General features: G+C 46.2%; 1 protein-coding gene and 1 long non-coding RNA gene across 4 annotated transcripts in view; one reads left to right on the forward strand and one right to left on the reverse strand.

Moving 5' to 3' along the window:
* Positions 1–8,598: 8,598 nt before the first annotated feature.
* TENT5D (terminal nucleotidyltransferase 5D) overlaps positions 8,599–27,792 on the reverse strand; it is a 30,383-nt gene continuing 11,189 nt past the window's right edge. For all 3 annotated transcript variants that reach the window (XM_069746131.1, XM_069746133.1, XM_069746132.1), the window contains exons 2-3: positions 26,875–26,979; positions 8,599–11,831 (exon numbers count right to left, since the gene is read on the reverse strand). In XM_069746131.1, coding sequence (XP_069602232.1) covers positions 10,635–11,810 — 1,176 coding nt within the window. In that variant the 5' untranslated portion in view covers positions 11,811–11,831; positions 26,875–26,979 and the 3' untranslated portion in view covers positions 8,599–10,634. The remainder of the gene's footprint in view (positions 11,832–26,874; positions 26,980–27,792) is intronic.
* Positions 19,863–21,597, forward strand: LOC138667112 (uncharacterized). The gene is made up of 2 exons (XR_011318604.1): positions 19,863–20,670; positions 20,779–21,597. It is a non-coding gene; the product is annotated as an uncharacterized lncRNA (long non-coding RNA).

The following is a 27,792-nucleotide window of genomic DNA, read 5'->3' on the forward strand; positions in this document are numbered from 1 at the left end:
TTTATTTAAAATTATTTAATCTGTCCAATTACTTTTGGTCCCTTTAAAAACAGGGTGGCACATGTTAAGGAGCTGGAACTCCTAAACCCTTCATCCAATTTTAATGTGGATACCCTCAAATGAAAGCTGAAAGTCTGAACTTCAACTGCATCTGAATTGTTTTGTTTAAAATTAATTGTGGTAATGTGTATAACCAAAATTAGAAAAATGTTGTCTCTGTCCAAATATATATGGACCTAACTGTGTGTATATATATATATATATATATATATATATATATATATATATATATATAGATATATATATATATATATATATATATATTAGTGCTGGACGGCCCGCCTGCTATTACTATGGGCGTGATACATAGGTTGTCCAGACACTGTGCATCACATTTATCTGTGTGAATACTGTCTTAGGCCGGTTTCACACGTCAGTGGCTCCGGTACGTGAGGTGACAGTTTCCTCACGTACCGGAGCCACTGAATCACGTAGACACATTGAAATCAAGGCATCTGTGCAGATGTCATTGATTTTTTTGCGGACTGTTTCTCCGTGTGCCAAACACGGAGACATGTCAGTGTTCGTGGGAACGCACGGATCACACGGACGCATTAAAGTCAATGGGTCCGTGTAAAACACGTACCGCACACGGACGCTGTCCGTGTGCAGTCCGTGTGCCATGCAGGAGACAGCGCTACAGTAAGCGCTGTCCCCCCCACTGGTGCTGAAGCCCCTATTCATATCTTCTGTGCAGCAGCGTTTGCTGTAGAGAAGATATGAATATTCCTTTTTTTTTTTGTTTCTGGTGTTTACAATAAAGATCCATGTCCCCACCCCCCTCCCACCCCCTGTGCGCCCGCCCGATGTTCTTAAAATACTCACCCGGCTCCCTCGCTGTCGCTGCTTCCTGTCCTGGCCGAACCTTCTACTGTATGAGCAGTCACGTGGGGCCGCTCATTTACAGTGATGAATATGCGGCTCCACCTCCCATAGGGGAAACAAACACGAAAAAAAAAAAAAAAAAAAAAAAAGAATATTCATATCTTCTCTACAGGAAACGCTGCTGCACAGAAGATATGAATGGAGGCTTCAGCACCAGATGCAGGGGACAGCGCTAAACTTTAGCGCTGTCTCCTGCACGGTGCATGTGGTACCCAGTGGGCACACAGGCGGCACACGTGTGCCGCACGTGTGCCACACTGATGTGCCACAGAAACGCAGGGGCACACGGACACGGATAATTCCGGTACCGGAATTATCTGGACGTGTGGGACTGCCCTTATGCAAGCCTTACCTGTGTGCATTTTTTCTACTAGGCAGCCAACCTATTATCAGGGGCCTGCTGCACCCTGCGACTGCATTTGTCGTGAGTTTGCTCTTCATGTTGTGTTTTTTTTTTAATTTTTCTATGTTAGCTGATCACTGTGATAGACCCTATCACAGTGATCAAAATAAAAAAAAAATAGTAAATCAAATTCCCCCTTTGTCACTTAAAAATTATCATATTTTTCCTAGGGTTGGGGCTGTGTTGGGGCGAGGGTTGAGATAGGGCTGGGTTTGGAGTTAGAACTGGGGGGTTTCAAAGTAAAAAAAAAAGTGATGACGATATGATGGCTAGTGTTGAGCACAAGTGCTCACGACTCTAGTTTGCATCGGGTGCTCTGGTATGCACAGAGTATTGCAGATCCCCACATTTTTTTTGGGGGGGTGTCTAAGAGCCACAAAACATGAGGGGCAGGGACCCGAGCACCCGCGATATTTGGTGCATACCAGAGCATCCAATGCAAACTGGAGTAGCGAGCACGTGCGCTTAACACTAATGACAACATATTCAATATGACGACCTAATGTTATCAAATTCTGCGTCGTACCTTTGGGTTCGAAATGCCCACTACCCCCTGGATAAAATCCTTGAGGGGTGTGGTTTCCACAGTGGTGTCAGTTGTGGGGGGTTTCCACTGTTTGGGCACATCAGGGGCTCTCCAAACGCGGCATACTGCCCGCCTTCAATTCCAACCAATTTTACGATTAAAAAGTCAAATGGCGCTCCTTCTGTCCCAAGCTCTGCCGTGCGCCCAAATAATAGTATTCATCCACATATGGGGTATCTGTGTACTCAGGAGAAATTGCACAACAAATTTTATCGTCCATTTTCTCCTGTTACCCTTGTGAAAATAAAAAAGTTGGATCTAAAGTAAATTTTTTGTGAAAAAAGTTAAATGTTAATTTTTTTTCCTTCCACATTGCTTCAGTTCTCGTGAAGCACCTGAAGAGTTAATAATAAACTTCTTGAATGTGGTTTTGAGCACCATGAGGGGTGCGGTTTTTAGAACGGTGTCACTTTTGGGTATTTTCTGTCATATAGACCCCTCGGAGTCACTTCAAATGTGAGGTGGTCCATTAAAAAAAAAAAAAAAAAATGGTGTTGTAAATTTTGTTGGATAAATGAGAAATCGTGGGTCAACTTTAACAAAAAAAATGATTGTTTCCAAAATTGTGCTCATGCAAAGTAAACAAGCGGGAAATGTTATTTCTGACTTATTTTGTGTGATATGACTCTCTGATTTAAGCGCACATCAATTAAAAGTTTGAAAATTGCTACATTTTCAAATTTTTTGCCAAATTTCCGCTTTTTTCATAAATAAACACAAGTCATATCTAAGAAATGTTACCATTATTATGAAGTACAATATGTCACGAAAAAAAAAAAGAATTAGTGTGATACGTTGAAGTGTTCCAGAGTTATTACCACATAAAGTGACAGTGGTCAGAATTGTAAAAATTGGCCTGGTCATTAAAGGGAACCCGTCACCCCAAAAATCGAAGATGAGCTGGGGCCACCGGCATCAGGGGCTTATCTACAACATTCTGTAACGCATTCTGTAATGCATTCTGTAGATAAGCCCCCGATGTATCCTGAAAGATGAGGAAAAGAGGTTAGATTATACTCACCCAGGGGTGGTCCCAGTATGATGGGCGTCGTGGTCCGGTCCGGGGCCTCCCATCTTCTTACGATGACGTCCTCTTCTTGTCTTCACGCTGCGGCTCCGGCGTACTTTGTCTCCCTGTTGAGGGCAGAGCAAAGTACTGCAGTGCACAGGCGCTGGCCCTCTGACCTTTCCTGGCGCCTGCGCACTGCAGTACTTTGCTCTGCACTCAACAGGGAGATAAAGTACGCCTGGGCGTGAAGACAAGAGGACGTCATCGTAAGATGGGAGGCCCCGGACCGCAGCGGGACCGCCCTGGGTGAGTATAATCTAACCTCTTTTTCTCACCTTTCAGGATACATCGGGGGCTTATCTACAGCATTACAGAATGCATTACAGAATGCTGTAGATAAGCCCCTGATGCCGGTGGCCGCAGCTCATCTTCGATTTATTTTTGGGGTGACAGGTTCCCTTTAAGGTCAAAATTGGCTCTGTCACTAATGGGTTAACACAAAACTCATCTCTAGAACTTGCACCTCCAGACCCACTCACATGCTCTAGAAAGCTGGGTATTCATCCTCTGGACTCCTCCCACTCTACAGCTGTTCAATCACCCTAGCACTAAACATGGCTGATTAACCCTTCTCATCACTTAGTGTGCTGGATGATTTTTCCAAGGTTTATATTACTGAAGCCAGCAACCTCAGTGATACATATCTCCCCTCTAGTACTTTGACAGTAACTTTGTCACACACCCAACAAGTTTCCCTTTTTTTCTGGGAGTCATGTTAATATGCATAATTACATTATTGCTATTATTATTATTATTTCGATCTTGGTCTCTTACATACAATTCCTCTCGGTGGAGTGAAGTCCTCTGGGAGTTCCCGATTGTACCCAAGCTCCTCATATCTTCTCCTTGGAATCTTCACACATTTCTAAATATTACTGTAGTGGAACATGTAATCAGGGTCATATCCTAAAACTGGGGGTCATGGAGGGGGCGGGGGGGGGGGCAGCCGTATGTTCTTCCAGCCATCACCCTACACCCTGGCTGTTACCAGGACATAGCCCGTTCTGTGGGCAGGCTGATATATAATTCCCATGATGTGCGGCCTCTAGAATCTCTCGAGTAATTTCGGTGCACTCGGTGGTTATGGATAATTATCACGTGGTCTCCAGGGTTTCTGTGTTCAGCTTCTCTGCTCTCTACGGTGACACAATTATGTGCAGAGTCCTCATGTTTAGAGTGCAGATATTCAGAAACACACAAGACCGTGGCCCCAGAGACTGGCACAAGCCCGAGCCCGCCCGCTGCTGTGCAACTAATGTGCCTACCCAACCTCTGCACACAGCCGCCGCTCTGTCCCTCCACATGGACTATGACCAGACCCCAATTTCTCAGGGTGCGTGAGGCCGTGTCATGTCAGTGCAGACAGCTCATAAAATACACTTTACATTATGGGGGACACATGCAGAACCACAAGAACCACAGGAGACACCGCTCATCATAAAGCTTTATTGTCAGCTCCAGATAAATCAGATTTCATACATCTGATTAATCTCCACAGGTTTCTGTACAGGATTCACATTCCCTAAACAGGGAGTTAAGGTGCAGATCAGTCGCGCTACAGCAAAGAAACAACTGCAAAACACAACAATTATCGAGACAATGTGACTGAGTAGTGGACCCACTGTAACCAGTGGTTGATCGTTCGGAGACAGTGTAACCGAGCTCTGGACCGCTGTAACCAGTGGTTAATCGTTCGGAGACAGTGTAACCGAGCTCTGGACCGCTGTAACCAGTGGTTGATCGTCCAGAGACAGTGTAACCGAGCTCTGGACCGCTGTAACCAGTCGTGGATCGTTCAGTGTAACCGAGCTCTGGACCGCTGTAACCAGTCGTGGATCGTTCAGTGTAACTGAGCTCTGGACCACTGTAACCAGTGGTGGATCGTCCAGAGACAGTGTAACCGAGCTCTGGACCGCTGTAACCAGTGGTGGATCGTCCGGAGACAGTGTAACCGAGCTCTGGGCCGCTGTAACCAGTGGTTGATCGTCCGGAGACAGTGTAACCGAGCTCTGGACCGCTGTAACCAGTGGTTGATCGTCCGGAGACAGTGTAACCGAGCTCTGGACCACTGTAACCAGTCGTGGATCGATCAGTGTAACCGAGCTCTGGACCGCTGTAACCAGTGGTGGATCGTCCGGAGACAGTGTAACCGAGCTCTGGACCGCTGTAACCAGTGGTGGATCGTCCGGAGACAGTGTAACCGAGCTCTGGACCGCTGTAACCAGTGGTTGATCATCCGGAGACAGTGTAACTGAGCTCTGGACCGCTGTAACCAGTGGTTGATCATCCGGAGACAGTGTAACCGAGCTCTGGACCGCTGTAACCAGTGGTTGATCATCCGGAGACAGTGTAACCGAGCTCTGGATCGCTGTAACCAGTGGTTGATCGTCAGGAGACAGTGTAACCGAGCTCTGGACCGCTGTAACCAGTGGTTGATCGTCAGGAGACAGTGTAACCGAGCTCTGGACCGCTGTAACCAGTGGTTGATCGTCAGGAGACAGTGTAACTGAGCTCTGGACCGCTGTAACCAGTGGTGGATCGTCAGGAGACAGTGTAACCGAGCTCTGGACCGCTGTAACCAGTGGTTGATCGTCCGGAGACAGTGTAACCGAGCTCTAGACCACTGTAACCAGTCGTGGATCGTCCAGACACAGTGTAACCGAGCTCTGGACCGCTGTAACCAGTCATAGACACTCCAGAAACAGTGTAACCGAGCTCTGGACCGCTGTAACCAGTCATAGACACTCCAGAAACAGTGTAACCGAGCTCTGGACCGCTGTAACCAGTCATAAACACTCCAGAAACAGTGTAACCGAGCTCTGGACCGCTGTAACCAGTGGTTAATCGTTCGGAGACAGTGTAACCGAGCTCTGGACCACTGTAACCAGTGGTGGATCGTTCGGAGACAGTGTAACCGAGCTCTGGACCGCTGTAACCAGTGGTTAATCGTTCGGAGACAGTGTAACCGAGCTCTGGACCACTGTAACCAGTGGTGGATCGTTCGGAGACAGTGTAACCGAGCTCTGGACCGCTGTAACCAGTGGTTGATCGTCTGGAGACAGTGTAACCGAGCTCTGGACCACTGTAACCAGTCGTGGATCGATCAGTGTAACCGAGCTCTGGACCGCTGTAACCAGTGGTGGATCGTCCGGAGACAGTGTAACCGAGCTCTGGACCGCTGTAACCAGTGGTGGATCGTCCGGAGACAGTGTAACCGAGCTCTGGACCGCTGTAACCAGTGGTTGATCATCCGGAGACAGTGTAACCGAGCTCTGGACCGCTGTAACCAGTGGTTGATCATCCGAAGACAGTGTAACCGAGCTCTGGACCGCTGTAACCAGTGGTTGATCATCCGGAGACAGTGTAACCGAGCTCTGGATCGCTGTAACCAGTGGTTGATCGTCAGGAGACAGTGTAACCGAGCTCTGGACCGCTGTAACCAGTGGTTGATCGTCAGGAGACAGTGTAACCGAGCTCTGGACCGCTGTAACCAGTGGTTGATCGTCAGGAGACAGTGTAACCGAGCTCTGGACCGCTGTAACCAGTGGTGGATCGTCAGGAGACAGTGTAACCGAGCTCTGGACCGCTGTAACCAGTGGTTGATCGTCCGGAGACAGTGTAACCGAGCTCTAGACCACTGTAACCAGTCGTGGATCGTCCAGACACAGTGTAACCGAGCTCTGGACCGCTGTAACCAGTCATAGACACTCCAGAAACAGTGTAACCGAGCTCTGGACCGCTGTAACCAGTCATAGACACTCCAGAAACAGTGTAACCGAGCTCTGGACCGCTGTAACCAGTCATAAACACTCCAGAAACAGTGTAACCGAGCTCTGGACCATTGTAACCAGTGGTGGATTGTCCGGAGACAGAGTAACCAAGCACTGGACCGCTGTAACCAGTCATAGACCCTCCGGAATCAGTGTAACCGAGCTCTGGCCTGCTGTAACCAGTCGTGGATCGTTCAGTGTAACTGAGCTCTGGACCGCTGTAACCAGTGGTGGATCGTCCGGAGACAGTGTAACCGAGCTCTGGACCGCTGTAACCAGTGGTGGATCGTCCGGAGACATTGTAACCAAGTTCTGGACCACTGTAGCCAGTAGTGGATCGTTCAGAGAGTGTAACCGAGCTCTGGACCTCTGGAACTAGTCGTGGACCCTCCGGAGACAGTGTAACCGAGCTCTGGACCACTATAACCAGTCGTGGACCCTCTGGAAACAGTGTAACTGAGGACTTGACCTCTGGAACCTGTCGTGGATCCCCCAAGACGATGCAACTAAGCAGTGGACCACTGTAACCAGTCGTGGACCTGCTATAACAGAGCAGTGGACCACTGTAACCAGGAGACAATGTAAGTGAGCTTCAGCCCCACTAGAAACAATGTAACTGAGAAGTGTACCACTGTAACTAACTGTAGACCCCCCGGAGATGATGCAACCAAGCAGTGGACCACTGACAATGCCAAGGAGGACCACTGTAACCACTCATGGACTCAGCGGAGACAGTGTAACTTAACAGTGGACGACTGTAACCAGTTGAGACAATGTAAACGTTTGGTGAACTACGATGGGTTGGACCCATCAGAGACGATGTAACCAAATGGGCACCTCATCAAAAATAAAATGTCTGTTTTCAACCCACTGGAAACAATGTATCTATGAGCTCACCCCACCAAGGACAATAAGGAGAATCTATCACAGTGTTGCAGCACTATTTTGAAATACAAATGTAGCAAAGTTTGGTACGTACTGATACCTGGACACATTTTTCTTTATGCTGACACTTCTAAAAAGTGTTTACAAAAAGTAGGCGGGTAATTGGAAGGGGATGGGACCACCACTGGTAGGGCAGATTAATTATCAACGACAATGGAAATTGTCGTAACATATAAAGAAAATGGACCGTTGATTTCAATGTCTTTTTTTTTTTTTTTTTTTTAAGCCCAAGATTTCCCAAATTTACTAAGAAATCCAGCTTTGAAGCCACATGCAAATAACCTGCAGGTGCATTAGAGGGGGTAACAAAAGCCAAAAATATGGAGATGCTCCCAATGTACTGCCAGGCTTATTTGCACAGCGCCGGCTCGTAAAATCATCCCAACAGGTTCCCTATAGGGCAACATTTGAGCTTCAGTTGGGTAAAAGAGGCGAATGTTTATCAATTCTAATCTGAATTAGTGAGATCAGGCCAGATACCGAGTCCCCTCCTTCCCTCCACGAAAAAAAATGGTGTCCCGCTCCACCCAACAGGTAAGAACATTTTTTGTGGCCCCGGCCTGAGGATCTGTAAACATGTATAGAAATCACAGAAAGTTCTGCAACCAATCTGCCGCGTGTGACTACACCGCACCATATAAAGCGGAGTCGCAAATCACAATATGTCCGAGACTCTAGTCACATCCAAAGCTGCAGTCACAATCCGACTGGTTGTTAATTTGAGGGGAAATCAGTGCATTATGGGAAGTCAGAAGTCACATGGCTGCGGAGCAAAACCAATTTATGTCCAAGGGCAACCAGCTGATTAGTGAATGCAGCTTTGGCTGTGACTGGAGTAATACAAGTGAAAAAACCCTTAAAAAAAAACCCCAGTGAAGTATTTAACGTCACTCTTATGTATTTGCCATGAAAGGTTGTAAAATGTTGAGTTTCCCTTTAACTACAAAACAGAAACATCGAGATGACAGAGTTCATGTCAGCGCATTCATGGTCCATAGAAAAATAGTGTCGATCTATGTACAGGTCAGAGGCAGAGGGGAACGCTGCTCGTCTCTACAGACACGATACAATAGAAATGTTCACATTGCTCCTGTAAATAAACCTCGAGGGTGTGACCCCATCGGCCGGACGGAAGGGTCGATCCTGGAAATCAGGATAGAGGACGGTAGAACGAACTCCAGGGCGGGGATCTGGGGTGCAGGCACTTTGGGGACATCGTCACAAACCATTGCCAGAAGAACCAGGTTTAGGAACCCTCCCGAATGCTATAGATATGGATCTCCATAGTATACGATCTGTGGCATTTAGTTCCTGGGGGGTGGGAAGTCCGTGTGACCCCTCCTCCGAGGAGCTACAGCGTGACTACCTCCCATCTATAAACTTTATTCATAGCGTCTTGCTGGTCACAACAGAACCACAGACATCAGGCTTGTGGGTTTACATTTCTGAAGAAGGTAATGGGGAGACCCGTCCTGGAGGTTGGGGGCTCGTGCTATAATAAGCATTAACTGGAAGCGCACAGACCTAGACACATGATTGGATAACTCGGGCCAGCTTCGCTCTGGTGCTCCACATTCTCAGATGGCGACTTTTTCCTCCACCAAATGTCATGTGCTTTACCCATGTGCAACTGAAGTTTCTTATACTCCAGTCACATCCCAAGCTGCATTCACAAGTCTACATTTCCCATGATGCACCACAGCAGACCATGCTCTGTACTGACACTGAACCAGCAGGCAGCCTTGTGAGGTCATGCAGCCTGAGAGCCAACAGAAGAGCAGCAGTATTGAGAGTGCAGCTCTGGATGTGATTGGAGATGGGATCAGCACAAGAGAAGTAAAGCCAATATACAAAGTGACTCATCATGAAAGCGAACGCGCAGGGGTGCAACACCCAACATCAGGGCGCAGGTAGCGCAGTCCCACCTCCCCACAAATTACACACAGCACAAGGACCCCCGACATGGAATAGAAAAGCACTTCTTGCTACTAAAGCCCCACAAACATCAAAGACATAAGAGACCCACTAATGACACGAGTTCCCTTGTAGAGCAGCTTCTCGTGGCACCGCAGGCGGAGGCTTCTCCACCATCACATTAAATACGGGATCAATTCTGATCATCGCCGCACAGGTCTCCGCCAGAATTAGCCCCATAAACTGCAGGACCCGAATGAGGTTACTGATTCCTGAATCTGCAGAATAGCGAGTGCAGCTCTGAAGCCCAAGATAACATTTCCCAGTATTCCGTTTGCTCAGGATCGCCTTCACACCTGGTGTCCATTCACATTGGGCTAAAACTGACAAAAATGGATGAGAAACGATCATCCGCCAGGCAATCAATCATTGGCTCAAGGGCTGGTTATCCAATACCCTACTTCTATCACATATGTGGCCTTCTTTAAGGGGTATTCTGGTTTGTCCACGGCATTGGTGATAATTGTTAGATTAAGCTAGGTCTCACAGATACCTCCAGGGCTGGTCATACGTGCACCCTGTGACTGCAAGGTACTGATGAAGATCACCAAGCTCCCCGTCTTCCAACTCTTCCTGCGCAAAGTTGGCCAAGGGAGAGTGAGGGTTCAAAAAGCCCCGATTCTAGAAATCGGTGGGACCTACACTGCTCCGACAGTTATCACCTATGTACAACATAGGTGAGAATGTATGTAAACCAAAGTAACCCTGTAGCTGCCATTATGGGATAGGAGTGTCTGTTCACAGACAAGAAGCAGAACAGAGAGTGCAGCTCTTGAGTATGGTCATTGGCTCTGCAGTTTATGTAGGACAATTCTGTGTGGCCTGTACGGCGCTGCTCATATTCTTCCAGTCTTTACATAAAGTGATATTTTGCAGAACAAACAGTCATTTCCCGACGTGCGCTGAGGGAAGAGTTTATTTCACAGCTGGGAGTGCGGCTCCTTACACCAGCCCGCTCTGCAGGTGTATGTGAAACTGGTAGGGCTGGTAGAAGATAGCCGACTGTCCTTGAGGGATGTAATAGTTGCTGAAGTTTCTGTCGCTCATGTAAGGGGCCGGCTGGTAATAACACGTCACGTTGGCCGTGTTGGGGATGATGTTCTGTTCTCCGAGGACTTTCAGAGCTAAGATGGTGATCATGTTAAGAGTCTGCCTGCGCTCGTGCCCCATCAGACACACCGTGCTCTCATTGACCACGGAGCGCAGGGTCATCAAATAGTCGTACTTGGTCTTCTCTTCCCCGATGAAATGATTGCGCAGGTAAGACTCGATTTTCCTCTGCTGTTCAGTCACGTCAGGAAAGTCAATGAAGAACCGGGAACACATGTAACGCTCCAGGCACTTGATCTCTGTCTCACTGGCCGGCTTGTAATCACGGACCAGGAGGTTGCTGTATTTTAGAAGTCCTCCCCCGCGGATCTCCTCCGGATTCCTGGTGGAGATAAGCTTGCCCCTTAAATGTTCCATTGCTTCCTGGAAATCTCCGTACATGCTCTCAGCCACAACAGTGGGGTAGGTATCTGGGGTCAGCTCACTGTCCTCATCCGTGTAGACATCGAGGATGGAGTCCAGGATGATCTGGAAAGAGTCCACACTAAACTCAAACTGTCTACGGAGGGAGTTCACAAACTTCAGCTCCACGTTCTTCCCGCTGTTGTTGGATAGAGAGATTAAGCTCCAGCGGTCATGGTCTGTGAACACCTTCACCATCTTCTGGACATACGCCTCGTTCATGGTGACCGCGGTGATCTTCTCCTTGTTGACGCATTTTGGAAGAAAGTCTAAGAGGGAATCCAAGACGATGTCCTTGACTGTCTGGAAGGCTTGCTCATCTGGAAGTTCAACGCCAAAAATGATGTCCAAGTCCTTGCAGCTGGTCCCATTCTGCTGCATGAGGATGTGACTGGCCGTGGAGCCGTTGAGTCGAATGTCTCGTATAGCGATTTTCTTCCTTATCAGCTGCTCCTTCACTACGTGAATAATGTCTTTGGGTTTCACCTCCATAGTGGGGAAGTTCCCCCGGCCATGGATGGGGACGATCTCCGTCAGAACCTGATTGAGGATGGGGACTTGATCTTGGCTCAGATTGCTGAATCTGCAGTCTGACTCTTCGGTCATGGCGGACAGTCAGTGATGAAACTGCGTAAAAGAAAAGGTTATAAGGGCGTTAGTACAGTATACAGAGGACAAGAGAGCAAAATCCACCTGCTCTAAAAACCAAAAAAAACTGCACAATTTTGGCCACGAAGTGTGAACAGATTTTTTCTAAATCTCAGATTCGGTAACTGAATCGCTTTCAGAGATAATGAGAGCTGGATATGATGATGATGATGATGAGGCGAGTAATGAATGCTCAGAAACAATTTTGTCCTGAAGCGTTTAATGCAGAGTGAACATCATTCCTTGGAGGCCGATGACAGCGATGTGCGAGCTCTAAGCGGCGCATCATCTCCCTGGTGTCTGCAGATAATTACAGGTTAATGAGAGGCGAAGTACGAGTGCGGCTGCTGCCTGGGACCTGGGGGCTGCGCTGCTTAACCCCCTACGGGGGGCCGACTCTGGAGCCGCTGAGCTGGGAGTCATCATCCTGCTGTATGACCAGGATATAGAATGGCAGGGGTGGGTCCGGGGGGCAGCGGGGCATAGACCCCCAGGTATCTGATAAGGGCTGTGTGGACCGGCACTATACCTTAAAGGGGTGGTGACACAGACAAAAGTATATTTTCAGTAACAGATCTTGGAATAAAAACTAACTCCACAATTGGATGTGTTATATATATATATATATATATATATTTCTGTCCTGAGATAATCATATAAATGTGCCCCTGTGTAATGGTCGTGTCCGACCGTGCAGGAACAGGTCTGATCATACCACATCTCCTGGCCATGGGAGGAAGCAAAAGCGTGTACAGACATTACAGCAGGCATCACAGACAACTCATTCTTTGGGGTAAAATATTGTTTAAAAACAGGCAGGGAAATGTTTTACTCACAAAAAAGAATAATCTGCGATCCCGTGCTGTCCTGTCTGAGTACTCTCTTTTGCTTCCTTCCCTGCTGTGGTACGATCAGACCATGGTCCTGCACGGTGAGACTCGGCCATTACACAGCAGGGCATGTGTGTAAGATTCTCTCAGCAGAGGAACAGTTCATTTAAACAACCAATTGTGGAGTTTACTTTTATTCCAAGATCTGTTGATTAAAATATACTTTGTTTTCGACACAACCACTAAGTATCTATATATGATGGCCCGGGCCGGTGGAATCACAGTTTTAAGGCTACGCACATGCAGTGCCACTTCTGCCCGCCAGATAGGAGCTGCTGTCTGTGAGCAGGACACGAGATAGATTGTAGGTACGAGCTCCGCATAGTGCAGGGCAGGAGGCTGCTCATCTGATCAGTCTGCAGGGCCCTGGACCCGCCCCATGGACGCTCTCTACGGGGCCCCGCCCCGCGGACGCTCTCTACAGGGCCCCGCCCCGCGGACGCTCTCTACAGGGCCCCGCCCCGCGGACGCTCTCTACAGGGCCCCGCCCCGCGGACGCTCTCTACAGGGCCCCGCCCCGCGGACGCTCTCTACAGGGCCCCGCCCCGCGGACGCTCTCTACAGGGCCCCGCCCCGCGGACGCTCTCTACAGGGCCCCGCCCCGCGGACGCTCTCTACAGGGCCCCACCATGTGGACGCTGTGAAGAGCCCCCGCCACACGAACGCTCTGCAGGGCCCCCGCCACGTGGACACGGACGCTCTGTGGAGGCTCCCTGTGATCTACTGCAGCAGTTGTGATGCAGATCAGAGTCAGTTGTGGTCAAAGTCATCGCACGATCTAATGATTATGTTACAGAAAAAAGATCTTTGCACCATGTTTATTAGTAAATAGAAAATAATCAAAAGTGAGAGTCCTCAGAGGCTGATGCCTTTTAATTGCTCAAAAGATGGCAACAAATAGCCGCTTTCCTGACCCCTGTGGTCTCTTTGTCACGCGTCAGTATAACACAAAATAGTGGAGTAATAAGAAGAGGAATGGAGAGAAGTATCAGTATGGGAAGAGACCGCATGGCCGGACATACTGGTGCTTCTCCCCTTCCACGCTCATACTTTATCAATAGTTCACCTGACACTTGATGAATGGACCGGAGGGGTCTAAGAAGCGGCTATTTGTCACCATCTCTCCAGTCAGCCATTAAAAAAAAAGCATCAACCTCTCTGGATTCTCGATTTTAACAATTTCGATTATGTTTTTCCAACTTGCATAAAAGTTCAGGCTGCCCAATAAATCACAGTGTCCCAGATAGAGCGACTGCAGACAACACTATAGAGGGGCCTGCACGGACAACGCCTGGGCCGAGCTACAGGGGGGTCACATACAGTACAGAGCCATACACTACGCGATGTCCTGTAGGGCCAGGTGTGATCAGTGCAGCGTATATACCACCGAATGTCTCTGCATAAAGTGCAACATGTCCCATATACCGGAGAATATGTGACTATGTCTAGTATAACATATACCAGACATATACCAATCTGTGTGCTGGATGTGCACAGACATAGCAGTCACGTATTATCCTGCATATAACATATATATATATATATATATATATATATATATATATATATATATATATATATATATATATATATATATATATATATATATATATATATATATATATATATATATATATATATATATATATATATATATCCTAGACTATGTGGACACACACTATATGTGACATGCAGGATAAGTGCCCGATACATCATATATGATCTGCTTCTACAGTGGGGGAAATAAGTATTTGATCCCTTGCTGATTTTGTAGGTTTGCCCACTGACAAAGACATAAACAGTCTATAATTTTAAGGGTAGGGTAATTTTAACATTGAGAGATAGAATATCAAAAACAACATCCAGAAAATCACATTGTATAAATTATATAAATGTATTTGTATTTTGCAGTGAGAAATAAGTACTTGATCCCCTACCAACCATTAAGGCTTCTTTCACACTTCCGTCTTCAAAATCTGCACAGCATCCGTCAAGACGTTGACATTACAGATCCTGTACAGAAAACGGACCCATTGAGCCTATGTGCACCTGTTGTGTATGCGTCTTCGCAGCGGTTGTCACAACACAAACTAGGTTTTAAAAAAAAAAACAAACAAAAAAAAAATGCAATATTCTCACCTACCGCCGTTCCACGCAGCGATGCTCCCGGCAGCTAGCGTTCCTAGTAATACATTGCGAAATCTCGCGAGAAGTCGCAATGTATTACTAGAAACGCTAGCTGCTGGAAGAAACGCTAGATGCTGGAAGAAAAAGCTAGCTGACGGTGCGCGGGAACGCCGGTAGGTGAGAATATTGCGATTTTTTATTTTTTTTAAATTATTTTTAACATTATATCTTGTTACTAATGATGCTACTATAAAATGCTTGTGCATGCCCTAATCATCTCCCGCCTCGACTACTGCAACATCCTCCTCTGTGGCCTACCTTCTAACACTCTCCCACCACTCCAGTCCGTCCTTAACTCTGCTGCCCGACTAATTAATCTCTCTCCTCGCTACACTCCTGCTTCCCCTCTTTGCAAATCCCTTCACTGGCTCCCAATTTCCCAGCGTATCCAGTTTAAACTACTAACACTGACCTACAAAGCCATCCATAACCTGTCTCCTCCGTATATTTCCACACTTATCTCTCAATATCTTCCCTCACGTAATCTCTGGTCCTCCCAAGACCTCCTTCTCTCCTCCACACTTACTCGCTCCTCACCCAATCGCCTCCAAGACTTCTCCCGAATATCCCCCATCATCTGGAATTCTCTGCCCCAACACATCCGGTTATCCACTACTTTTGGATCCTTCAAAAGAAACCTGAAAACCCATCTCTTCAAGGAACCTTACAGCCTGTAATGACCACACGGCCACCTCAACACCATCGGAGCTACTGCAACCCCCGACCTACTGTCTCCTTCCCCACAATCCTGTAGAATGTAAGCCCACAAGGGCAGGGTCCTCGCCCCTCTGTATCAGTCCGTCATTGTTAGTTTGTTTACTGTAAGTGATATGTGTATTTTGATGGAACCCCTTCTCATGAATAGCACCATGGAATTAATGGTGCTATATAAATAAATAATAATAATAATAATAATAATAATAATAATAATAATAATAATAATAATAATAATGCTGCTGCTGCATAGGCAGCATCAATAGTAAAAAGAGAAAGAGAGCGAGCGAGAGAGAATTTCCCCGACTGGAAATTCTTCCACGCATGCTCTTTGAAAAGGCTGGACGCGTCGCTGGATTCCCGCTTTTCACAGGAAGCGACGCATCCTGCACCCATAGGCTTCCATTGTAGCCAGTGACGGGCAGCGCAGGATGCGTAGCTGACCGATTTTCCGACATGCAGAAAAAATGTTCCTCTGAACGTTTTCTCTGCCCGACGGACCGTTTTTTTATGCAGGATCCAGTGAAAGATGGATGAAACGGATGGCCATCCATCGCAATCCATCGCGAATAGAAGTCTATTAAAAAAATGCAGGATTCTGCATTCTCAAAAAACGATGGATTGTGACGGGAGCTGAAAGACATAAGTGTGAAAGAGGCCTTAGAGTTCTGGCTCCTACAGACCAGTTAGACTCCTAATCAACTAGTTACCTGCATTACAGACAGCTGTCTTACATAGTCACCTTTATAAAAGACTCCTGTCCACAGACTCCATTATCAGTCAGACTCTAACCTCTACAACATGGGAAAGACCAAAGAGCTTTATGAGGATGTCAGGGACAAGATCATAGACCTGCACAAAGCTGGAATGGGCTACAAAACCATAAGTAAGACGCTGGGTGAGAAGGAGATAACTGTTGGTGCAATAGTAAGAAAATGGAAGAAATACAAAATGACTGTCAATCGACATCGATCTGGGGCACCATGCAAAATCTCACCTCGTGGGGTATCCTTGATCATGAGGAAGGTGAGAGAGCAGCCTAAAACTACATGGGGGGAACTTGTCAATGATCTCAAGGCAGCTGGGACCACAGTCACCAAGAAAACCATTGGTAACACATTACGCCGTAAAGGTTTAAAATCCTGCAGTGCCCACAAGGTCCCCCTGCTCCAGAAGGCACATGTGCAGGCCCGTCTAACGTTTGCCAATGAACACCTGGATGATTCTGTGAGTGATTGGGAGAAGGTGCTGTGGTCAGATGAGGCAAAAATGACCTCTTTGGCATTAACTCAACTCGCCGTGTTTGGAGGAAGAGAAATGCTGCCTATAACCCAAAGAACACCATGCCCACTGTCAAGCATGGAGGTGGAAACATTATGTTTTGGGGGTGTTTCTCTAATGGCACAGGATTACTTCACCTCATCAATGGGAAAATGGATGCAGCCATGTACTGTAAAATCCTGAGTGACAACCTCCTTCCCTCAACCAGGACATTAAAAATGGGTCGTGGCTGGGTCTTCCAGCAAGACAATGACCCAAAACATACAGCCAAGGCAACAAAGGAGAGGCTCAAAAAGAAGCACATTAAGGTCATGGAGTGGCCTAGCCAGTCTGCAGACCTTAATCCCATAGAAACAATATGGAGGGAGATGAAGCTCCGAGTTGCCAAGTGACAGCCTCAAAATCGTAATGATTTAGAGATGATCTGCAAAAAGGAATGGAGCAAAATTCCTCCAGACATGTGCGCAAACCTCATCATCAACTACAAAGACATCTGACTGCTGGGCTTGCCAACAAGGGTTTTGCCACCAAGTATTAAGTCTTGTTTGCCAGAGGGATCAAATACTTATTTCTCACTGCAAAATGCAAAGACATTTATATAATTTATACAATGTGATTTTCTGGATTTTGATTTTTGAAATTCTGTCTCTCAATGTTAAAATTAACCGAGCCTTAAAATTATAGACTGTTAAACAGTAATACTTATTTCCCCCACAGTTTGTATTGTAGGGGCCTCACTCGCACTGGTAAGCATTAGTCCTTAGTTCACACAGGCAATGCAGTTTTGGTCCAAACACATGCAGTTTTTATTGAATTCCACAGCGCCAAAACAACAAACTCATGAACATAAATCCAGGCCTTGTCCAGGCGCTAACTAAACAGGACCAACCTGGATACTGGCTGGGCTAGTCCCAGCTCAATCACACAAAACAGGTATTGTCCATAGTAACATAGTAACTAGCGATACTTGCGGTTCTCACCACACGGCCTAATGGGGAGAACCGCACAAAGGCATAACGAGGAAGGTTTCTGCCAGACAAATTCATTGGATTAAGAGAGCAGCTGCCAAAATACCATTACAAAGCAGCAGTTATTTGAAGCTGCTGGTGCCTCTGGAATCCCTCGAACCTCAAGGTGTAGGATCCTTCAAAGGCTTGCTGTGGTGCATAAACCTACTATTCGGCCACCCCTAAACAGTGTTCACAAGCAGAAACGGTTGCAGTGGGCCCAGACATACATGAGGATTAATTTCCAAACAGTCTTGGTTACTGATGAGTGTCGAGCAACCCTGGATGGTCCAGATGGATGGAGTAGTGGATGGTTGGTGGATGGCCACCATGTCCCAACAAGGCTGCGACGTTAGCAAGGAGGTGGAGGAGTCATGTTTTGGGCCGGAATCATGGGGAAACAGCTGGTAGGGCCCTTTAAGGTTCCTGAAGGTTTGAGAATGACCTCTGCAAAGTACATAGAGTCTCTGACTGACAACTTTCTTCCATGGTATAAAAAGCAGAAACGTCAGGAGCAAAATGATCTTCATGCTGACAATGCCCCATCTCATACTGCAAAGAAACCTCTGAGTCATTGGCTGCTATGGGCATAAAAGGAGATGAACTCATGGTGCGGCCACCATCTTCCCCTGACCTCAACCCTATAGAGAACCTTTGGAGAATCATCCAGCACAAGATCTATGAGGGTGGGAGGCCGTTTACATCAAATGTTTGACAAGTTCAAAGCCCGCCAGTACCCATTGGATCTCCTGAACACGGAATCCTCTAGAGCACTCCATGACTCTGACAACCTAAACTCAGGGACACAGAAACAAAAAAATCCTCGTCTACCCTTTGTACATAATTATCACCCCACAATAAACAAAATACATAACTTGATTCGAGGACACTGGCCTCTTCTCAACAAGGCCTATCCCAACATCCCCATTTTCAAAGATCCACCGTTGATGTGCACTAGACGACCCAAGAATATAAGGGACAAAGTAGTAAGAGCAGATTTAGGGTCACAAAAAACGGCTCAAAACAGAACTCTGACGGGCCACAGCAGAACAGGTACTTTCCCCTGTTTGAGCTGTCGCTGCTGTTCCAACGTTATTAAAGGCAATGAGGTGGTCCACCCACGGACCGGGAAGTCATATCCCATTAAGGAACACTACACTTGTGACACAAACTATGTGGTCTACATCATCAAGTGCCCATGCGGATTACTATATGTGGGAGAAACGACTCAGGCCATTAAAGATAGAATATCTAGCCACAAATCCACCATTAGATGCGAAAAAACCTGGTTACCATTACCACTGCATTTCAAGGAGGCAAGACACAATGTGTCACAACTTAGGTTTCAGATTATAGAAAGAGTACCTCGCCCAAGAAGGGGAGGAAACCATGTTCGATTACTAAAACAGCGAGAAACGTTCTGGATCTATACCCTTGATAGCCTTCACCCTAGGGGATTGAACCGAGAGATAGACTGGTTAATATGACTTAATATATTCATTTATTTTCTCTAGACTTAATCATCTGCACTAGTAGCCTCACCTTTCGGCACAATAGAGACGGTAAGATTGTGTTCCTCCATAGCCAGTTTATTAATACCCAGTTTTATTTTTATTTTTTCTATTATTTTTTCAATTCTTTTTATCAATTTTTATTTTTTAGTTTATTTTTCATTTCATTTTCATTATTATTTTTTCATTTTTTCATTACTTCATTCATTGAAGTATCCATTAGTTTTATTTATTTCCATTTAGTTCATCCATTCTTATTTATTTCATTCATTTCATTCTTTTCATTCTTTTCCTTTTTCTTTCATGGGTTCATTTCTTTTATTTCATTTATTTCATTTAAGTTTGGACTCCTACCATGCATTTGTATGTTTAATTATGTGACCGTGTTATACTGCCCATTATGTATCCTCATGAAATATGCTTCAATACACAGCGCTTAATCTATCTCATCATAGCGCTCCCCCACATCTCTACAGCATTTTCTAATAAGTGTCCACATACAAGGCACGGCACTAGCACCTATGTCCTCTCACAGTAGCGTTCTATCTACAGCGCCTACGGCGCTGCCCCTTTCTCTTCTGTCCTTACAGGACAAGCGCTCCTTCCATTCGGTCATCGACTGGCCTGGGCTTGCATATACTGCGCAGGCCCAGCCATTCTGTGGCAGACTGATGCGTTCCGCTTCCACTGCGCACGCGCGAGCGGCCAGAATCGCCATTGCGCATGCGCCGGCGTCCCTACACTGGTCCCGGACGCATCTTCACCCGGGACCATAAATAGGAGCCTTTTGGGCTCCTTTAGACAAGCGCTACCCCATGCAGTGACACGGTTAGTGTCTGCTCTTCTCACTTGACCACCAACGCTGGTCCTGGCTACCTGTCTCCACGGACTCCCGAGGACGGATGTGAGCAACCATTTACAGATAAGTTTCCTATGCTATATAAACACTAGCCAAGCGCCATATTCATGACTCCTTCCTCTTTCTAGTGACATTGGGTCCCCTACTCCGGTGGCTTAGTACATTATACACTGGCTTTGACTGGCTCCACAACCCAGCAGGTAGTTTTTTCTTCCTTCTCTCTGCTGCATACATGTTAATAATAGCATCTTAGAGACTTACGTACTCCCTACTGCCCTTCTTCACAGTTACACAAATCTTCCCACAATACTGGGTGAACTCCTCTAAGATATTCGAGCGTTGCTCTGGTTGGTCTCCTATAGCGCACAGGTAGCTATACATATATGTATGTATATATAGATTTGTAAAACATACCCCGAATAACCTTTTTTCTACCTACACGCTGAGAGCTTTATGTTATTTTATCTGTCAATACAGCATATGGTACGTAGACTTGTCTGCCCTATACCACGGCAACTACAGCACCTGTACCTCTAAGCCATACGAATTTCCTTACATCATTGGTTGTACTTTCCCAAGGTATCCTACTTGTACTCAGGCTGGTCCCTTAAAGCACAGAGGTAGTTATGTACTTGTAACCTTCTATCATTTATTGATTCATTTTACACACCAGAATATCTAATATATCTATATCTACCCATGTCTACCCATACAGCCGTTGAAATTTACCAGTCTGCCCTTCATCACGGCAACCACAACATTATTAATACTAAGGTGAAGTACATACACCCTATGGTGGCCACACTATACCTACCTATAACTATACCTGAGGTCATAAAAGCACCCTCGCTCATCTCTCCCATTACCCTTTTCAGGTTGTTAACCCCCTTTTTTTCCTCTTGGCTGAACACCCCAGCAGCAACATCTGCGCTTACAAGGGAAGAATCCACTACCTTAGGGTACGCTGAACCATCTTTTCATACCGTCTCTACTATATCCAATTATGTACTGTATCTCTCTTGTTCCTTTGCCTTTTGGTTCCTTGTTAATGATGTTTAGGTCAAGCCTAAAATGGCTTCTATTTCCTCAAACACAAGCATTGGCATGTTTTCTGAACTGTATATATGTATATATGTATATGTAATCTTGTCTTTGTCCTGAGAATAGGTATTTAGTATTTTTTTCGCTCTATTTGTTTCAGCGATTTAGTGATCAAGGCCACGGGCTGGCCGAAACGTTTTGTACTTATCGCCTCACCTGAACATTTACTTAATAAAAGCATCCACATGAATTGAATCTCTTCATCGTACGAGTGCAGTGATTTTACGTTCTATGATTGAGAGGACCACGGGTTCCGTTCATTTGCACCGTCACCTTCAGAACTGTCGAGTGCTAGCCTTCTGTAATTCTCTACATCAAAACAGCGGCTCTGGGAGGCGATTCTGACTTCATGCAAAGAAATACAAGCAGAAACTCTCCAAAAACTCACAAGTTCAATGGATGCAAGAATTGTGAAGGTGACATCAAAGAAGGGGCCTATGTTACATGTAACTTGGCCTGTTAGGAGGTTTTGGAGTTAAATAGCTTTTTAGTTCAGTGAATGTGACCTCCTAATGCTGCAAATTCCACAAATGAGCATTTTTAGTTCTTTAAAACACATCAAATATTTAGAAATTCTACTGGGCCTAATAATGTGGAACAGTGCATTGTGAGGTTTTATTCATTTTGGAGATTATACTGTTATTATCATTGGGAGGTTTCTTCAATAAAATTCGATGTATAATCCAACGGGTGATGACTTTTATTAGACTGACAGTCATTGGCACCGACCATTTAGCAAAATCCGAGAAAAATGTAATTTGCATAATATTGCATTTGGAGCACTGTGTAGTGATGGCCACATGTGTCAGTGCGGCTCACCCGCACAGATTAGTCCTTTCTCACGGAGCAGACTTCATACACAGAAGAGGCCCGATCCCACCAGTCTCAGTATGACCTTCAGCCCGAGCTCCAGCATCAAACATAAGTGTTCAACTTTGAGCACGGTTCACACTGAACAGGCTGCAGCTTCCGCACGGTTCTCAGCAGCTCTCTCAAACACACTGCTTAGCACAGTCTCCATTCATGGAGAGATCCCGTCACGTCTCTCTTTCAGCTATAGTTCACATTTTGACTGATCACTCATCAGAAGCACACTCACCCTGCTTCATTCAGCAGACTGACACGTTCTCAGGAGACTGACACGTTCTCAGGAGACTGACACGTTCTCAGGAGACTGACACGTTCTCAGGAGACTGACACGTTCTCAGGAGACTGACACGTTCTCAGGAGACTGACACGTTCTCAGGAGACTGACACGTTCTCAGGAGACTGACACGTTCTCAGGAGACTGACACGTTCTCAGGAGACTGACACGTTCTCAGGAGACTGACACGTTCTCAGGAGACTGACACGTTCTCAGGAGACTGACACGTTCTCAGGAGACTGACACGTTCTCAGGAGACTGACACGTTCTCAGGAGACTGACACGTTCTCAGGAGACTGACACGTTCTCAGGAGACTGACACGTTCTCAGGAGACTGACACGTTCTCAGGAGACTGACACGTTCTCAGGAGACTGACACGTTCTCAGGAGACTGACATTCCATGAAACTACTTCCTGCTCTGTAGAGAAACCCTGCAGGTGTATCTAATCAAGACCCTGCAGAGCTGGGATGTAACTCAATCCTTTCCAGCTATGCTACAGTATGTAAACTTTGTTCTGTAAAAGCATCTATGTAGTGAGCCTAGCTTTAGTACCATATACAATACACACACTGTATATAGATATAAACGTGCAGTGTGACTGGATATCTCTGTATTGAGCTTGGTTCTGTATCTGTGTAATAAGTGCCGCACCTTTGTGTGAAGGTATTTCAGAGTGTTAGATGTGTTGAGTCCCTTGTATGGTCATTTCATAAAAAATTCCATTTGGGATGATGATTTATACCTATTTATAAAAGGTCCTTGCATCACTGAATAGGTCTATGATGTCCCAATATCACACCATCTTTTGGCTTTTTTTGAAGGCCATGTTCTCAGGATGAACATTTGCTGAGTTTTTGATGTTGCAGATTTTTTTGCAGCATTTCTGCACTTATTTCCTATATTAGATTACTTGCGTTTTTTCATAGTGTTTTTTTTCTGCGTTTTTAATGCTGCGGTTTTTGTCTCTTTCTAGTATGCTGTGTTGGAATACGTCAAAAGGGTCAACCCTCCAGCGCCGTCTATTTGGGCATGCAAGTCATAGAAAGATGAATAAAATGACACTTTGACATCTGTGATCTGATGTCATATTACATGAAAATTCAGTGTTTCCTTTATATGTAAATGAGCTGTTCAGGAGTATGGACGGGACAAAGATCTCGCCGAGAATATGCCTCCGGATTCTGTTGTAAATGAAAGCGGGTCTTTATCAGTTTGAGACATGTAATGACTGACAGTACTTAGCAGAACTGAACTTTGTCTGCTTAGGCTAAGTTAACACTGCGTTGTGTGAACCCGTTTAACGGACTACGTTACACCGCGGCGTAACGTAGTCAGTTAACGCCGCCATTGCTTGTAATGGTAAACGCATCGCTAGCGCACGCCCACATTGGGCGGGCGCTAGTGATGTGCCGTCATTTGAGTGACGGACCTCGAACGCTGCTTGCAGCGTTCGCGGTCCGTTCCTCGCTAGCGCAGATCGGGACATTGCGTTATCGCATTGTCACATTGGGACATTGCGTCAGCGCAGTCCGTAGCGCTATGCGCTAAACGGACTGCCCTAACGCAATGTGAACCTAGCCTTAGACACAGCTTCCGTATCACAGGCAGCCAGTGTGGGGGGGGGAAGGGCAGTACCGCAGAGCTGACAACACTAGGAAAGAACAACATCAGTGTTTCCAACAAAACAAAGTTCTGCTGTGCTCCCCTCCCCCCACACTGGCTGCCTGTGATACGGAAGTCTTAGTTGGCACAGCTCTGCAATAGAGCATACAGCACTATGGAAGGAAAGCTGCAGCTGTGTTTGTAATGAGACAAAGCTCAGCTCTGCTGTACTGTGCTGGATGCGATCCCAGTGCAGCCGTGGGTGATTTTGAGAACAGACGGTCAGTCACTACATGTCTCACACTGGTAACTCTTCCTCTCATTTAGAATTAGTTCTGGAGACAGATTCTCAGGGAGATCCATGTCCGACCCATAGACGTTAACAGGTCGTTTACGTATTAAGAAAAATTTGAATTTCTCTGGAATAAAAATGTACTTTTTATCAATGGATTATCCACATTTAAAGAGAACCTGTCACCAGGTTTGGCTGATAAGAGATACAGCCATCGCCTTTCCGGGCTGATATACAGCATTAAAGAATGCTGTATATCTGCCCCCAACCCGACCTGCAAGAGAAGAAAAATAACTATTATTATACTTACCTGCGGGGTGGTCAGGTTCGAGGGATGTCGCCCTTCTTGGTCCGGCGCCTCCCATCTTTTTACGATCCCCGTCCTCCTGCTTGCTTCTTGTGGATGACGCGTCCCTTCGTCATCCACACAGTCTCCTCGGCACAGCGCTCCTGCGCAGGCGCACTTCTCTGCCTTGTCGAGGGCAGAGCAAAGAACTGCAGTGCGCATGTGCCGAGGCTCCTTGACCTTTCCTGGCACCAGCGCACTGCAGTACTTTGCTCTGCCCTCGACAAGGCAGAGAAATACGCCTGTGCAGGAGCGCTGTGCCGAGGAGAGGTGTCATCCACACGAAGCAAGCAGGAGGGCGGCATTGCAAGAAAACGGAGGCGCCGGACCAAGACCAACGACGCCACAAAAAAATCCAGAGTGGTACAGGGATATTATTCCGTCGGCCTATTCTGTCCCCTAGTCTTGACCCTACCTGCCAGCGGAGATTTGCACCTTCTTGGACACAAATGGCGCCCCGGCTCCACAACCTGAGCAAGAATATAGCACAAATCGCTCATAACAAAATACAGTGTATGCAACACAATGAGAGCTACTCAGCATGTTGTTATTTTTGCTTGAGAACTAGGGGACAGAATAGGGAGACGGCCCTGTCCTCTCGTAATAGCCCTGTGCCGTTATGGAATTAATATTTTTTTGTGCGGATGATTTTTTTTAATGTTAATTGATACCAATAAATAGCGATTTTGTGTGTCTATTGTAGCGAGACTCCAAAAACTTATTATGTCCTGTATATTCCATAAATTATGGGTGCACATACTTTTTTCATGGTAATCAGAAAATAACCATTGTCTAATGTACTATTGCGTAAGTGCAAAGCTGCTCCTCCATTATGTTACACCTGTCTCAGGTTACTCTCACACTCCCGTTATTCTGGGATGGGTGCCAGATGGCATTATTTAGGGTATGTGCACACGTTGCGGTTTTTGCTGCGGATCCGCAGCGGATTTGACGCTGCGGATCCGCAGCAGTTTTCAATGTGGTGTACAGTACAATGTTAACCTATGGAAAACAAAAACTGCAGTGCACATGCTGCGGAAAATTCCGCGTGGAAACAAAGAAGTAGCATGTCACTTCTTTCTGCGAATTCCGCAGCGGTTTGCAACCTGCACCAATAGGAAAGTGCAGTTGAAAACCCGCAGAGGAATCCGCAGAAGAAACCGCGTGAAAATCCGCAGTGAAAACCGCAGTGGTTATGCACTGCGGATTTTCCAAATCCGCTGCGGAAAAATCCGCAGCAAAATCCGCAACGTGTGCACATACCCAAATACTACACCCTATAAAGATGAACTCCGCCTGCAGAGATTAAAGGGGTGGTGCCACACAGATTTTTGTTCCCAGAAAGCACCCAGCAAGGTGTATAATTATCATACCAAATCCCCACCGGTCCTCTACAGCGATTGGCTGCAGCAGTCATACCGGTCCTCTACAGCGATTGACTGCAGCAGTCATACCGGTCCTCTGCAGCGATTGACTGCAGCAGTCATACCGGTCCTCTACAGCGATTGACTGCAGCAGTCATACCGGTCCTCTACAGCGATTGACTGCAGCAGTCATACCGGTCCTCTACAGCGATTGACTGCAGCAGTCATACCGGTCCTCTACAGCGATTGACTGCAGCAGTCATACCGGTCCTCTACAGTGATTGGTGATTGGCTGCAGCAGTCATACCGGTCATCTACAGCGATTGACTGCAGCAGTCATACCGGTCCTCCACAGCGATTGACTGCAGCAGTCATACCGGTCCTCTACAGTGATTGGCTGCAGCAGTCATACCGGTCATCTACAGCGATTGACTGCAGCAGTCATACCGGTCCTCTACAGCGATTGACTGCAGCAGTCATACCGGTCCTCTACAGTGATTGGCTGCAGCAGTCATATGCCCACCCAGCCAGAAGAGGAGGCACAAAACCAGTGAAACGCAGTAAGATTATTATGTCTTCATTTTCCACTTTGCTGGGTGCTCTTTTAAACCACAGATTCGGGGGGCGGACAATCCCTTGAACCCACATCAGGTGCAGACTTATTGCAGTAACATGGAGGCAGCGACTGGTTAAAGGCCGCCATTCGCATCTGCGCCACTCACCAGAGACGTCTCTGCCGCTCGCTACTTTATAGAGGGGGGGATTAGTCCGATGGCTCATGTGATGATCAGGAGATTCTCGTCCGATCACATACAAACAGGAGACACCTGCAAGGAGACAAGAGACGACAATGGATGAGAAAGAGACTACGGCACAGCTGAGATGCGTTACTGTGTGCAATGACATCCCCATAATACGGCATGGGAGATTATAATCAGAGGATTAGTCCTCTGTAATTGATGATTAATCACTATGGAAAGAGGTTCTGCAGCCCTGGACAGATTTCACACCGCATTCAGTATTGCATTTGCGCCTGTTTATATTTATTTATTTGTAACAAATTCATCTTTCCTTTTGTGCCTTTTATTCATAATTTGCGACCTTTCAAAAAGTTGAAAAATTTGTTGCAAATTTACCCCCGTTAATGTACGTCAGACACTTTTGATGAATTTTTGCAACATTTTGAGAAAGATGCAACATTTTGATCTAAAACTGACAAAAATGGTTAAAGACAGAAAAATAAGAGACTTTTTGACTTTGCGCAAATTTCATGAACCGAATACTCCAGTTTGATCAATTGGGTGCAATAAATGTCAGCGAATACCACAAGATAAAAAACACAAAAATGACAACAACAAAAAAAAACAACCCAAACCCTATGCATGATGAACAGTGAGCTTGGTATCTCATTTTTCAGCATTATTAAGACCTATGCTTGCCATCACTGAATAGAAACCCATACTGCCCCTATTCGTGCTCTCAAAGCTGAGCTTCTGTTGGGCAATGTGCACACGTTCAGTATTTCTTGCAGAAATTTCCTGAGCAAAACCGGACATTTTCTGCAAGAAATCTGCATGCATTTTTTCCGCGTTTTTGACACTTTTTTTGCACGTTTGACGCGTTTTTTTCCCAGAGCTTCT

This window comes from Ranitomeya imitator, chromosome 2, assembly GCF_032444005.1.
Source record: "Ranitomeya imitator isolate aRanImi1 chromosome 2, aRanImi1.pri, whole genome shotgun sequence".
Lineage (NCBI taxonomy): Eukaryota > Metazoa > Chordata > Amphibia > Anura > Dendrobatidae > Ranitomeya > Ranitomeya imitator.